At 39.5% G+C, this 15632-nt stretch overlaps 1 protein-coding gene across 1 annotated transcript in view; it reads left to right on the top strand.

The window, feature by feature from the left end:
- Nucleotides 1-15632, top strand: part of THSD7B (thrombospondin type 1 domain containing 7B) — a 717646-nt gene that overhangs the window by 260031 nt on the left and 441983 nt on the right. Inside the window, exons 5-6 of the mRNA XM_059395498.1 lie at nt 2337-2492; nt 13372-13569. Coding sequence (XP_059251481.1) covers nt 2337-2492; nt 13372-13569 — 354 coding nt within the window. The remainder of the gene's footprint in view (nt 1-2336; nt 2493-13371; nt 13570-15632) is intronic.

Below are 15632 nucleotides of genomic sequence, written 5' to 3'. Positions count from 1 at the left end.
TCCTGTGTCACAATCTCAACTCTGCTCCTGACTAATTAAGAATGTGAGCAAATGAGTAACTATTTCTGTGTTGCAGAACCCCCATTTTAAACTTGAGATGGTAATAACATATATCTCATAACATATATCTCAAAGTTATGGAGGTTAAAGGGATTGATTTATAACCAGTGTTGGGAATGCACTAAAAATGTTTATTAAATAAGTAGATTAATTAGTTTGCATGCCCTACTTCCTTTTCCCTCACTACTTAGTTTTTTTGGGGGGGAAATAACATTAGAGTTTGTGAGAACACATGCTGACAAATATGGGCCCAGACCCAAAGGCATTTCTGTCTTAAGACCTCTGGCTATAGAGCTTTCAATTCCTGTGACGCTCTGAAGCATCACTTTCCATCAATTTTGTTAATGTTCTGCTTGACTTACCCTTCCTGATTGAGAGCTCCTTGAAAGCAGACACTATCCAAGAAGGTCTGATTTAAAGTAGGAACTAATGGTTTGGGAATGAATGCATAATGTATTCCATGAATAGCAGTCTTGTGTGTCTTCTCTTGCTCACTCTTAGGGGAGGAATCACAGACCCCTCCACCAACTCACAGGTGGTGGTTTTGGTAGGAGTGGGGGTGGGTGACCTTCTTCTTCTCTTTTTGTTTTCATCTTACTAAAGTATATCCCAGGTTCTTCTTCTTTTTTTAATTTAATTTAATTTAATTTATTTATCCCAGGTTCTTCTTGATCCACAATCCACCAATGTCATATGTGCATCCCAGTCCCAGTCACTCCAAACCCCCATCTCACTGTCATTCTGGCCAACACAGTCTCTGTTTGATCATCACCTCCCCAGGTAACCCCTCAATTGCCCCCAGTATCTGTTCTCTCTTCTTGTTCCTGCCTCCTCCACATGGCTTGTGATCTTTGACATTTACATTGACCATCTTGTTTGCCCCTGTCTCTTATTTTAGGTCAGGTCAAATCCTATTAGTTAAATATATAAGAATTAGTTGCAAATAAACAATTCATTGCAAATAAAACATTATTTTTCATGGACTTTTGTTGTTCCCATTCACCCTCATAAACACCTCAAGCTGCCCCATTGTTCATTAGGAACACTTCTTCCCCCATGGGTTACAACTTCTTTGAAAACAGTATTTTTTTTTTTCTCTTGTTTTCATTTATGTTCAAAGTTCTGCTGGCCAGAGCTGTGATTTATTGCCATCTTTACCGGATTTAACTGACATCCATGTAAAGAGTCAAGAAGCAAAGTAGATGGTGTGATTTACCACCATCTTGTAACACTCATCTTTGTCTATGAATTACTTCTCATCTGCTTAAAGGGGTGGACATGTATGGGAAATATTTAGACAGTAGTACAAGCCAGTTCAGTAGATAAAACCATCTGAACTTGAACCATTTGCTCACAAGCTCTGAATTGCTCTAAAACCACTTTAGTGTGGGCTCACTCGGCACAAACATAGTTACACATTTGGCTCTTCTTTTATTGTGTCATTTCTGTCTTAACTCCTATCCTGTTATAATAATGAGAATCAGCATCTCATCTTCTCCTTCATCTGCATATTTTTATGTACCCAGAGTAGACCTGCATGGAGGAGGCACTTGGTGAGGGCCACTTGTGGCCAGGTGGTCACTGCATCCTGAAATGACCCAGTTCTGGGCGCACTCTGGGTGCAGGTGCACCAGGAAGGGTTGGCAGGCTCTTAGGTTGGCATCTCCCCCCGAATTCTCAGACATTCCTTGGGCTTCTAGAAAGCCTCACTAATGAAACTGACTTCAAGGTGCTAATTCTGCAGTCACACATCCCGATTTTTCTTCTTTTCTAAGAACCATTTTTCTTCTGTGTCTTTGAGCGCTCCACCCCTCAGGGGAGTAACAGCAGTAGATTGGTTATGCTAAACATCCCACCTCAGGGGTTTGATTTTGATTTTTTCGCAGCAACCTAGTCATTTATATAGTCAAGATAGACTCATCCTGAAACTTCACAAAGCCATTTAATTTTTTTAAATCATAACTCTGGATAATTTGTATCTATATTTCCAGTCCTCTCTTGAATTCCCAGGGAATACTCTGTGAGGCAGGAAACTCAAGTGCTGCCCTTTGTTACTGTCTTTTTTTTTTTTTTTTTACCTTTTCTCACCCAAAATGCTAATAGTGCAGAGACAAACAACAAGTCTTAGAGCATGTTTATGTTTTATTTGTATATACTCTAACCAGAAAGCTGATGTGGGCAAGGCAGGCACATAAATAAAGACATTAATAATTCTAGGGGTTTCCAGTAAATGTTACATAGACCATTATTTTATTTTATTTTTTTCTCTCCTTTAGTCTCTAGACCTGTGAAAAAGACTTCATGCTTGGGACCTGCCCCTTCAGCCTCTCAGCTTTGCAATCTCCCTTGCTCTACAGACTGTGTAGTATCTTCCTGGTCAGCTTGGGGCCTGTGCGCCCATGAAAGCTGCCGCGATCCTCAGGGGAGAAAAGGTGAGTGTCTTGTTTGTGTCTGCTTCATTTTCTTCTAGTGTACACACAATTATTCTGGTAGCTAAGTAGCCGATTAAGCCTGCTTAAGACAATGTTTGTTTGTGAAATGTAGATAACCAATTCAAGCCCGACAGCATTCTGTTATTAGGGAGGCCGCTGGGGACATGTGCATGGAGCAAGAATCTGACCGTGATTGACCTTCCAGTTAGGCTCATAGCTGGTGATGTGACTATTACTCGGATATGGTAGAATAGTGTTTTATATGTGTAGTGGTTATCCTGAGGAGATTAGATGTGATTTCTGTAATCGCATCAGAAGACAACTATTTTGCCTGTCTATTTTATGTTCAGATCTCCACATGCTGAATTTGATGTTCTATTTCAGATTTTTATGAGGGGCATTTATGTGTTGTTTACTTTTTGATGTCCTTGGGCTTAAAGAGGAGTCTTCAAACTTTATATGCTTGTTTAATTTTGTAGGCCTCTGTAGTCTTGTTTCCTTTCGTTTGCTCTTATATACACATATTCGTATTCAAAAGTTTACTTTTGGTGACTTCTTTCTTTCACTGACCCTTCGGTTTGTATTGATACTATGTTCCCTTGAGTAGCAATGCTAAAAAGAAATACTCCTTTTTCTAAGAGAAATGAGCTCCAAGGACATTCTAGAAATTAGGCTATGTTTGCTGAGCACTAACCCTAGCTAACACATGAAAAGAAAGGATACATGGCCAAGGGCTTGGTGCTACAAAGCTGGTGCTCTCAGCTTAATCCTGTATCCATTTGGAAACCCACGGTTTAGCAATGCCCAGATTGCTCACGTCCAAGTTCACACACCCATGCTCTGGGCTTTTCTCTTTATTCTCACTTTTCATTCTAAGACAGAAGAGGATGTGTGTTGACTCTAGATTGAGGAGGAAGAAGCTAATTTTAACTCTTTTATCAAATAATAGAAAACTGAATCTCAGTGAAACCTGGAGGTGTGCAGTGGAGAAGCCTGTGCTACTTTTTATTTAGACTTGTAGCTAGAATGTCCTCCAAGCCTCTTCAGTTTAAGAATTATTTTATTAAAGGGGTGACTGGGTTTAGCCTCTGCCTTCAGCTCAGGTCATGGTCTCAGGGTCCTGGGATTGAGCCCTGCATTGGGCTCTCTGCTCATCAGGGAGCCTGCTTCCCCCCTCTTTCTCTTTGCCTGCCTCTCTGCCTACCTGTGATCTCTGTCTGTCAAATAAATAAAATCTTTTTTAAAAAGCTTATAAGAATTATTTTATTAAAAATAATTTCCCATTAATGCTAACACCCCAAAGTTGTTGTCTTGTGGTCTACATGTCTCCTATATTTGCATATGAGACTACCCCGGGTGACTTACATGTTATTGGAACCAACCCTCCTACGTTCACCTCGGCCAGTCCATTTAGATTATTGTCCAGAAAATCATGGATGATCGGACTCAGGCTCCCACAGCTACTGTGGCCATGTGTGTAGATACAAAGGCAACTCTGCTGTGCTGAGTGCTGCCTTTATTTACTTTCAAAGTTGTAGAATCCGACCAAGGCAAGTGGGCCTCATATTATTTCATAACTTTTTTGTTTTAAGTGACAGAAACACAATTCAAACTGGCTTAAGCCAAAAGAAGAAATCTAGTAGCTTATGTGGCTAAAAACAGAAAGGAAGGTAGGACTGCAGCCAAAAATATCAAGAGGTGAGCCGTATCACTCTCTCATTCTTTCTTTTTCTCCTTACAGACTTCTGTTTCTACAGTCTTCCATTCTTTTCTCTTTCCATTTACAGTCTTCTATTTCCCCATCTCTTAGTTCTACTTTTCTCTATGTTAGGTTCAGTTTAAGGCAGGACCTCTCCATGGAGAAGAGAACAGCATTGATTTTCCTTCCTTCTTTCCTTCCTTCTGTCTGTCTGTCCTCTGTTGCCCTTTTATTATGTATTCTTGTTGGTAGATATAGTTTTAGTTAACAAATGCCTTTTAGTGATTATTCATGCCCTTGGGTGATGGATAACAAGGCAACAAAAAATTTCTGTAACTCTTTGAAACACTGTGATTTAAAATATCTACTTTTTAAAGTTTGTTAACAAAAAGTCCAGTATAGGATGTTCTGAATCACTTCAGTGATATAATTGTTTTCTGTTTCTTTGGAGGCAGTATATTTTAGCATTATTTTATCCAATTGACTTTTGATCTAAAACAAAACAAAACAAAAAATCAGGCCCCCCATCTCATCCTAATAATCCAATCTCAAGTACATAGAACTCCATTTGGGATTTCAGTAAGGTAGATTGTAAAAAGTCTTTCAATTTCATCTAAACTTCCAGTATGGCTTGGGAAGAATTGGAAATTGGAGAATGAAGCTAAGAGATTTTCTGTTTTCTTGATCCTTAGATCCATTCTTTCCATACTTTAGGTTTCTAGATTTAATTCTGTCATAAAATTGGGATGTACATTTTATGTGGAGGAATTTTTTTCTCTAAAACATGGTAATAAAAACAATATAGTATATTATAAAGGATGACATATTATTTTTATAATTAATCAATTAATTTTGTTCAGCTTTATTGAAATATAATGGACCTATAATATTGGGTAATTTTAAGGTATGTGACATACTGATTTTATATACATGTAGATAGCAAAATGATTGCCACATAAGGTTGTTAATACATCTATCCATCTTCACATAGTTACCTTTTTCCTGTGGTAAGATCTTTAAGATCTGCTCTTTGTATCCCCGTGTTTGTTGCAGTGTTATCCACCATACTAAAGATATGGAAATAACCTAATGACTACTGATGCATAAATGGATAAAGGAAATATGCTATATACATGCTTGTGCGTGTGCACGATCACATGCAGCCATAGATACTTCCATTCACTCGTATATATATATATATATATAGTGATATGATTTAGCCACAAAAAAGAAGGAAGCCCTGCCATTGTGACAACATGGATGAAATTTGAGGACATTATACAAAGTGAAATAAGTCAGAGAAAGACAAATATTTTTTTTTTAAGATTTTATTTATTTATTTGACAGAGAGAGATCAAAAGTAGACGGAGAGGCAGGCAGAGAGAGAGAGAGAAGCAGGCCCCCTGCTGAGCAGAGAGCCCGATGCGGGACTCGATCCCAGGACCCTGAGATCATGACCTGAGCCAAAGGCAGCGGCTTAACCCCCTGAGCCACCCATGTGCCCCGAGAAAGACAAATATTATATGATCTCACGTATATGTAGATTCTAAAAAACCTGAAATTATAGTAACACAGGGTAGAGTGGTGGTTATAGGGGTTGGGTGGAGGGGAATGTGGGGAAATGTTGATCACAGGATACAAACATCCAGTTATAAGGTTAGTAAGTTCCGAGGATCCAGTGTGCAGCATGATAAATATCATCAACAATACTGTAGTATATACTTGAAAGTTGCTAGGAGAGTAAATCCTTAACATTCTCAACACTAAAAGAAAAAAGAGGTAATTTTGATTCTAGATCATAGATAAAGTAGAAAGAAATGTCTTCCTTAATGCTTCTAAGAGGAGTCCTGGAATTGAATCTCATTGGCTGGTTTGTGTCATGTGATAACCTTGACCCAGTGACTCTGATTGGCCAAGTCCTAGGCATGTGCCCACCACTGGAGGGAAAAAGTTGGCCAAACCTTGCCACTGAGAGTCAGGAAGGGGTGGCTCTCTCAAGGAAATATGAGTTGCCAATACTATAAGATGATAGAAGTAATCCTGAGGTTAAACTTAATAGATATTTATTAAGTACTTTGTCCCCTTTGTTCTGGGCCATAGAATTTCTACAGCAATCCAGAGAATGCTTTCTTCCTCATTCTGTGTTGTAATTTTTGTTACTTGAGCAAATTTTCTCAAAACCCTTTGTGAAAAGTGCTGTTTCAACTTTCTTCCTTTATCATGTAATCCTCCTTTAATATGTAACACCGAACCAGTCTGTGGAACTGTTTCCACTGGGAAATGTACAACATTCAGACCCCTCTGTTTGCCCCCTTGGCCCAAGATGCTTCAATGCCAAAACTTTTCTTAGCCCCTATTCCTCTACTGTGTGGGTCAACTCTTGCAGATTCACTCTGGTCCATCCATTTATTAGACATCACCTGTTGTGGGGTGAATTGTGTCCTTCAAAAAAAAAGAGGAAATCTTCATTCCTAACACCTTGTGTATGTGAATATGACCTTATTTGGAAATAGGGCTATTGCATATAGACTCAAGTTAAGATGACGCCATACTAGCTTAGGATAGGCCCTATTCTAATGACTGATACAGAAAGAGGGAAATTTGAACACAGAGATACTCAGAGAAGAATGCTATGTGGAGGCAGACATTAGAGTGGTATGTGCATAAGCCAAGGAATGCTAAGCATTGCCAGCAATCACCAGAAGCTAGGGAGAGACATGGGAGAAGTCTTTCCCTGGAACATTCAGAGGGAATATGGCTCTACTGACACTTTTTTGGGCTTCTAGCCTCCAGAACTGTGAGACAAATTCTGCTCTTTTACATCACCCAGTGTGTTCTTTTCTTTTGGCATCCCTAAGATACTAATATACTGCCCAGCTTTGTATCAGCATTTAGGCTCAGTAAGGATGTGACATTTCATAATATTTCAAAATTAAAGTGTAGAGAAGTGAACCCATTTGTCCTAAATCCCACAGGGATTTAATAAAGGCCCAGCCAGAGCCAAGAACCTGGGTTCCTGTCTCCCTAGTCTAGTGTTCTTTTAAACACTGGGCTTCCTTAGTGATTCCCTACATAGCCTAAGGAAACTTGGATAGAGGCAGAAGTCCATGCTCCCCATTGGCCAGTGAGACCCAAAAGTCTTGAGAGCCAATAACTGAGCCACTGTAGGAGATTAGGCTTGCAGCATGGGATTTTTCTTAGCTCCAGCCTGTCACCTTTGGGACGAGAGGGAAAGTAGACTGCAGTTGTGTGAGAAAGGAAAGGTGTTCCAAGAATAGCTTGAGAATAGCAGATAATTGGAATGTGTTTTTTTTTTTTTTTTTTTTGCCTTAGTTAGTTTTTCCAAGAGAGGTTCAGCCTTTGGAGCTCAAGGAAAGTGTGGAGACAATAGAACTTCTCACTTGAAGGTCATAGCATCTCCTCAGCCACCTGAAGAGTGTAGGTTCACGTTGGGATTGATGAGAACCAGTCTCTGGTCTGTAGGGCCCATACTTAGGCTAAATGACCTGCCCTAGGCACTAAGTAATCACAGACAGAAGAGCCTGTATACGGCAATGATTATTATTCAGGTCTGGGAGTTTGGCATTTTATAAATGCTTCCCTAGAGCAGACACAATTTTGATTTTTAGAGTCTTGCTAAAATCTGCCAGGACCACCTGCTACTAATCCCTCCTGGGAAAGATAAAGAATGGAATTTCCCCTCTAGGGAAATGATTCTGTGCCTACAAGGAGTCTAAGCATGTTACAATGATGGTGAGCAATCTTCTTGTTATTTCTACTGACTTGTGAGTGAGAGGTCTGGGATCTTCTCAATCTCAGTCTGTCCCATGGTCCTACCAGAGTCACTGACTGGCACAAACTAAAGGTAATTCAGAATTCCACAGAGGCCAGAACACACAAGCTAATGCATTAAACATCACAAAACTCTGGGATGTAAACTGGACTGTTTAGCTTCACATTTGAATTCCCTACCCAAAGAAATGCAGTGAACCTGTAGCAAAAATCTAGGATGGATAGATATATACACACACATACACATTCTTTGTTATTTTATACTCTATTATATATTTTAGAAGATTTGAGGGAAATACCAGCAAATAATAACAAGAAAATGAATGTGTAAAGTTGGAGATAATTACTTCTTTTTCTTCACTAGTCTTTTCCCCGCTGTGTTACTGCTTTGGTATGTTCGTTTTGTTTCAATTTAAAAAAAAAATAGAAAAGGATGGAAAAGCAGTTAATGTTATATTGCCTTACAGAAGAAATTAGTTACTCTCGAGATGATCTTAAGATGGCCGTTTTTCTAAGGCAGGTACCCTTCAGTTTGGGAATCCTGTAAGCTTTGTGGCTGTCAGCCATTCAGAGTATGTTAACAAATCAGCCATGGTCCCTAGCCTTCACACTTTCCACCAGGTCTGTGATAGGCAGACCAGAGGAATAGTACTCAGCAGGTTGGTACTTGTCAAGTGAAGCTAGAATGCCTTTCAGAGGAATTTAAATTGGATCAGGTTTTATCATTCATTGCTTTACCTTTGATATACTCCCAGGGAGTTATAATTAGAGGTATATGAAAGAGAAATAACCTGAAAAAATTGCTGATGGGTGAACTCTATACATAGGTATAATACATTTTTTTAAAAAATTCTAATACAGAGACATACATTTATATGACATCTTTGTCCCTTTCAGACATATAACAGAAAGACATCCTTGTCCACAGAAGTTTTTTTTTTAAATTTTTTATTTTATTTATTTTTTTTATTTTAAAGGATTTTTATTTTATTTATTTGCAGACGGAGATCACAAGTAGGCAGGGAGACAGGCAGAGAGAGGAGGAAGCAGGCTCCCTGCTCAGCAGGGAGCCTAATGTGGGGCTCCATCCCAGGACCCTGGGATCATGACCTGAGCCAAAGGCGGAGGTTTTAACCCACTGAGCCACCCAGGCGTCCCCACAGAAGTTGTTTTAAAGAACAATTTGATGGACGCTTCCTGATACAGTGCCACAATAGGTAACTGCTTATGTGGTAGGACTTCAAGGGTTCCTTAATGTCCGCAATATGATATTACCCCCAGTCATATATCCAAAGTTTTAAAATCCCCATAGAAAAAGACATCTTGAAAGTGAGAACCCGTGACTGTCTTTACAAAGACAGTCTTTTATGCTCTGAAACAAATCAATTTAGACAACACGCCAAAGCAAGGAAATACTGCATGTTTTAGATCTTATATAACAACAGTGGGGAAAAATTTCCATTTTCCATCCTTGCCTGCTACATAGATCCACTTATAATGAGAAGTCTATAAAATTATTTTGCTTTGTTACAGAAAATGTGTATGCTCAGAGATAGTTTTTTCTATCCCCCCCCCCTTTTTTTTCTATGTCTCTGTTAGGAGTGGGATGGTCGGGAGTGGGGGCTTTCATGCCTACTTCTCATTCTAAGTATTGAGAGTTCTCATAATCACAATTTCCCTTGTGATTTTCATTGCTTTTCTTATTTTCTATATTCACAGGTGGATGCGAACTAATAATGATACTGTAAAATGCTAAACTTATGGGAAGGGTGGCTGATTTCTAAAGAGTTGGAATCAATGTGCTCAGGGTCTTTGGTTGAAAGTTGTTACCCCATGTCCAAGGCTGCCAGAGATAAGGAGCAAATAGATACCTAAGATGGCATAAGCTTCTCTTGTCCTTGGTCAGTGTGCTAGTTGCTGCTTCAAGCCTGTTCCGGTGGTGATAGTGTGGAGACAGTATTGGCCATGAACAACTTCACAGAAGCTTACGTGGACACTTTTGGGCCATTTACACCTGAAGAAGTACAGTCATCAGACCTATACTTACCTCCCATGTCTCCTTGAATTTTCCCTTGGCTTCATGTAAAACAACAACAACAACAACTTTGGCTTATCTACTGTTATTTGTGTTTCTTCCCCTTTTCCTCTCCAACCCACAATTCACTCTATTCTAGAATTCAATAGAATATATAGTAAGCCAGTAGAATATATACTAAACTTTGGGTTCATAAAAAAAAAAAAAACCCTGCAAATACCAGTTTCATTAAAAGTGGATTGAATCTGTAGTCATTAAATGATTATTAGAACTCCTTCTTGCTGCCTCATGCCTTAAATTCCACTATCTAATCTGTCCACTTTCATTTGAAGGAAATGGTGCATAGTCCCTGCAGATTCACTACATGAATCGGGCTAGGACACATCACACACAAGAGCTGACTAGAATTCTTTCTTATGAAGAGGTGATATCTGAAAAAATCCTCCATTGAATTTCACACATATCCATTTAATCAAATGTGCCTTGGGAGCAGTAATGATGTCTCGTCTGATCTTGGTTTTCACATGCATAAAATGAGAATAGCAACCTACAAAATAGTTTTGTAAGATTTATTAATTTGGGTTAATATAAGTAAAGTGGCTGGCACCATCTTGGGAAAGGGTAGATATTTAATTAATGCATGTGCCTTTTCCCCTTGTTGGACTATATGCTCTGTGAAGAATAGATTTATATTTTCTGTTCCTCCTGTGGCTTCCCACAGTACATTACAGGGATCTACATATGGCAGTTAATGTTTACTGAATGATACGATCTGATTAATATGGAACTCGGTAAGTGAAGGTAAGTGGTTGGCTGGCCCCAGCCACTGTGGACTTGGCAGTCGTGTATCTTTCAGAACAGAAGCACCTGGGGGGAGCCTGATGTCAATTGCAGGCATGAACATGGATGTGTGATTAAAGTTAAGCACTAACAAGAGACTCCAAGGTTTTTGTTTTATGCTGAGCTTGTGCTGTGATTTGATCCTAGTTACAGTCAAGATAAGGGCAGCACAAATGAAAGACTAGAAGAATTTATTGACTAAAGAGATGTAGTCTGTAGATTTACAGTGAGATGGATGCAACTTGATTTGTAGAGGGAAACTGCATATACACCTCAATGACATGAAGCTCTAGGTACCGGGACACCCAGATCCTCAGTAAAGAAGACTAAGTTTCCGAGACAGTTGTCAAACCTTATCAATCATGGAGACCCGTGCTATGTGTTGCTCAAACAGATAAACTAAACAAGGACAAACATAAGACCCATGTCAGTAAGCAGCATATGGACATTACATTAAGAATAGAGGTCATCCAAATTGCATGGCAGTGAGCCCTTGGAGCTCATTGTAGTCTGATGGCCATTGAGTGCAGTTGGAAACCTTTATGTTTCCTGTGTCTCTTCCTTCTCCCAGGAGGAGAGCTGAACACTTCTGCAGATTTTGTTGTAACTAATTGATGATACAGACTTGTAGGTATGAAGTATGGCAGAAGCCATCTATTATTTTAATCGTCCCTGACCATAATATTTGCAATGCCATGATCCATGCATGTAATCTCTGATTGGCTGAATGATGCCTTCCCCCATGTGGCTGATCATCTACGTAAGAACCGAAGAATCTTTTAAAAGGAGCTCAGAGGCACCTGGGTGGCTCAGTTGGTTAAGTGTCCCACTCTGGATTTTGGCTCAGGTCATGATCTCAGGGTTGTGAGATTGAGCTCCCTGTCTGGCTCTGTGCTGGGTGTGGAACCTGCCAAAGATTCTCTCTCTCCCTCTAGCTCTCCCCCTATTTTCTCCCTCTTTCTTTCTTCCTTTCTTAAGAGAGAGAGAGAGAGAGTTAGTTAGTTCATAGGTTAACTCTGGACCAAAAAACCAAAAAAGCACTTGAGACTGTTTATCCGAAATTCTTATCCAGCCCTATAATATTCTGAAGAAGCTCGGCTCCCTCTTGTGGCCTAAAACCATGAGTCCATTAGTTCAAACCTCCTTGGCTGTGTGGTTTTACAGGAGAGTCTTTCCCCAGCTATGCCTGGAGCTTTGTAATCTTTTCATTTCATTCCCATTGGTGGGAAAGTAGGCATGGCTTTGGGAAGTCTGGGAGAAAGATATACCTGGCTTTGTGACCTCTCATGTTCCCTAACTTGTCCTTCTCCCAGCCTCTTGTGGGAAGGGTAGTAGGGGGTATCTAAATCTCATGCTGAGAATTCGGTGTTCTCATACACTCCATTTTCTTATCACAGCCTGTCTGTTGGTCTCTCTCTCTTTGAACTTACCCAGAGGAATAAGTGAATAATTCCTTAAAATGTTATCACCCAAGAAGATCGGTTTCGTTAAAAATAAAAGGAACTAAAGAAATTAAACTGGTAAACAGAATTTGGTGGGTTAGAGAGGGGAAGTAAAATAGGAGGTCCACGCAGGCATAACCTTCAGAGGTGATATGTCATAAGGGCCAGAGATGGAAAACTCACAGACTAAAGGGGTTGTATCTAGTTCTCAGTCACTTTTTAAAAAAATTTAGGCCACTTTGTTTTTTAAAAAGATAATTTAGTTAAACATGGAGTGCTGTCATATAAAAACAAAACACACCTTAGATTTCTGTCTTCTTGGACACAGATTAGGAGCTTAGTTAACAGAGGGTCCACATTCCCTCATGGCGACAGTCCACGGAAGCTGCTTCAGAGGAAGCACACGTCCTCCGCTTCGCCACACACTTCAGCACTCCCACAGTTGTATGGTTGACTCATTTCCCTCAATTTGTACCTGCTTGGCTCTTGCAACACTGAGTTTGTGACTCTGTAAGCTCCTAGCATGTAAGACCTGTTTACATCCTTAGTATAGTGAGGCGCTGGGCCTTAGTCCCACATTACATGTCGAGCCAAGATGGGGAATGCAGCCCAAAGAAGTACTGTCTTCACAGAGCAGACTGACCTGGAAATCTCAGGGAAGGAATCCAGGGAAATATCAGGGCATGAAGCTGTGAATTTTTTCCACAATGCCAAAAACAACAGAAAAAAAAATGTGGGTTTATCTCTGTTGAGGCTATTTCTGGGAGTCTTCCTTCACTTCTGCTGGTTTATGGAGGCCATTGGGCACAAGCTACTTACTACTTGGTTTGGTTATGTGTGGCATCTTCAAGGTTGTTAAGTCTTGGAGGACAGATTTTCTACTCTAGTTCTTGCCCATTTTCTTTCCCTTTCTTTTCATATCGCCCCTCCATTTCCCCTAAAAGAAAACACCTTAAAATAATACATGTTTTAGAGGACGAAATAGAGGTTCCATCCTTTTCTATCTGCTGCTGTTTTTCTTCTGTTGGATAAAAATGGAATCCTGTGACCCTCTTGTTTTTTCCTTTTCAGGGTTTAGACTGAGACGGCGCCATGTCCTCATGGAATCCACAGGGCCTGCAGGCCACTGCCCTCATTTGGTGGAGTCGGTTCCTTGCGAGGATCCAATGTGTTACCGGTGGCTGGTGTCTGAAGGGATCTGTATCCCTGATCATGGAAAATGTGGCCTGGGGCATCGCATCCTGAAGGCCGTCTGCCAGAATGACCGAGGTATGAGGCAAAAAAACATGGGTTGCTAAGTGATATCTGCCCTGTGATGTCACTGCTGTCTAACAGGTCCTTCTCCTGAGGGAGAGAAACACTTAAATGTAAGTATTTACATGTAAGTCAGATGCCACACTGCTGCAAGGTAAGCTGCCTTGACTTATTAGGCCACACTCCAAAAGAAATTTGTATGATTATGCCCGAATGCTATACAGTGAACCTAGAGATTTCTCTGCAGTTTTCAATTTATCAAGACAGAGCATAGAGAATTCCTCTGAGTAGTCGTCAGCTTATCAATACAAAACAAGTTTTATTTGCCTTTTTTTGAGGTCGATACGTAACATGCTTTTATATATTATTAACAAATACTATACCTTGTAAAGGTTTCAGGGCTGCAATTCTTCCCAAGTTAAAGAAAAAAAATACTAAATCTTTTCATTTATCTAACATTCGACCAGAATCAGTTCGAGACATAATACTGACATTTCTAAGGATCCATTTTTACATATAAATTGTCAAGATTTACAAAACTATTGAAGATGGTATCTTTCCTTAATTGCCAAGCTTCTCCTACAATGGGTTGTTTGAAATGAAGGGTGATTTAGAAAATATGTAAGTCACACGGAAATGAGAAAAGTGACATTTTTAAACCTTTATCTTACAATTTAGAAAAAATAATCAATCTTTTGGAAGAATATCAAGTGTGTCTATTAATGCCATTTATAATGCTCTTGGTATGTGGAATGGAATGTTTTGGTTTATGAAGTGAAGTAATGCATAGACTACAAGAAATTACAAGGTGGATTCAGAGTGGCTATTTGCTTCCAGATGGGACTGGCATTCAGCAATGGTTTCCTTTTTCCCCTCCTTCCTGTACCCTTTCTTCTCTTTCTTTCACTGGCTCCATGCCTTTTCCTCCGTCACTTTCTTCCTTTCTTTCCTTCCTCCCTCTTCTTTATTTTCTCCTTCTTTTTATCTGATCTTCTTACTTTTTTTTAACCACTGACTTAATTGGGCAGATACACACATTATGAAGCAATATAATCGGTTATCTCATGAAAGGTATTTGTTTAATTAAATAGAGGTCAACAACACATTATACAAAGCTACATCCTTTTTGACTGAGTAGTTACAACTGATTGTGGCTTTGAGTATTACCAAATAATTTTTGAATTGTGGTAATATATGTATAATTTATTAACAGAGGCAAATAAGATCACTTTTGTACTACTTTCCTTTGAATTCAGGAAGATTAGTATAGAGGTTTGAGCCTGAAGTCTGAAGTCAGCCAGGTGGGAGTTTCAAGTCTGCTACTCACCTGCTAGATGATCTCAGGAAAATTAATTAACTTGTGGAGTCATCCTTTCCCTCAGTTTGAAATGGGGGTAATAAAACCTGCCTCCCACTCTCAGATTGTGAGAGCTAATTGGTTATATAAAAGTGATTAGTGAAATGTCTGGCACATAACCATTCAAAATAAGCAATAAGCTTATTTTACTTATAATGCACATTTATTACTGTTGCCCTGGGGGAATTGTGCAAAGAGCATTCTTACATAATATGAAGATAATAATGAGTATTAGAAAAACCACACTACTTCTTCCTCCCAACCTCCCACGGTGGAAACGAGGAGATCATTGGTTGAGTCCCAATGACAAATGACTGTCAAGCTTTGTCATCTCACAGCAGGTATTAGAGGCTTGTCATGATATATTATGTCTATAGGGCTGAGGAGTTTTTCACAATTTGTTCTGTGCCTTCTATGGTATTGCAGAGTGTTACATTGTGATCTATAATTAGAAATAAATATTCTATAATTAGAAATAAATATTCTTCCCATTTCTGGCACAGAGCTGCTAAAACTCTTGAAACTTTCTGAGCTATAAGAGCAATGGGAGCATCTTTGGTTATATTTAGTCTCTTGCCCTCAGTTGCTGAAATCCCTTCTAAAAAGGTGACATGGGTATGTTGTGACTCAAAAAAAAAAGAGCTTGTTATTCATAACAAGCTGGCTTCCCCCACAACAGCGTTTATGTTAATGAGGTGATTTGTGAAAAGCACCTAAGGAT

Source organism: Mustela nigripes, chromosome 3, assembly GCF_022355385.1.
Source record: "Mustela nigripes isolate SB6536 chromosome 3, MUSNIG.SB6536, whole genome shotgun sequence".
Taxonomy (NCBI): Eukaryota; Metazoa; Chordata; class Mammalia; order Carnivora; family Mustelidae; genus Mustela; species Mustela nigripes.
The sequence above is the reverse complement of the archived record's forward strand: the minus strand, read 5'-3'. Positions and strand labels throughout refer to the sequence as shown.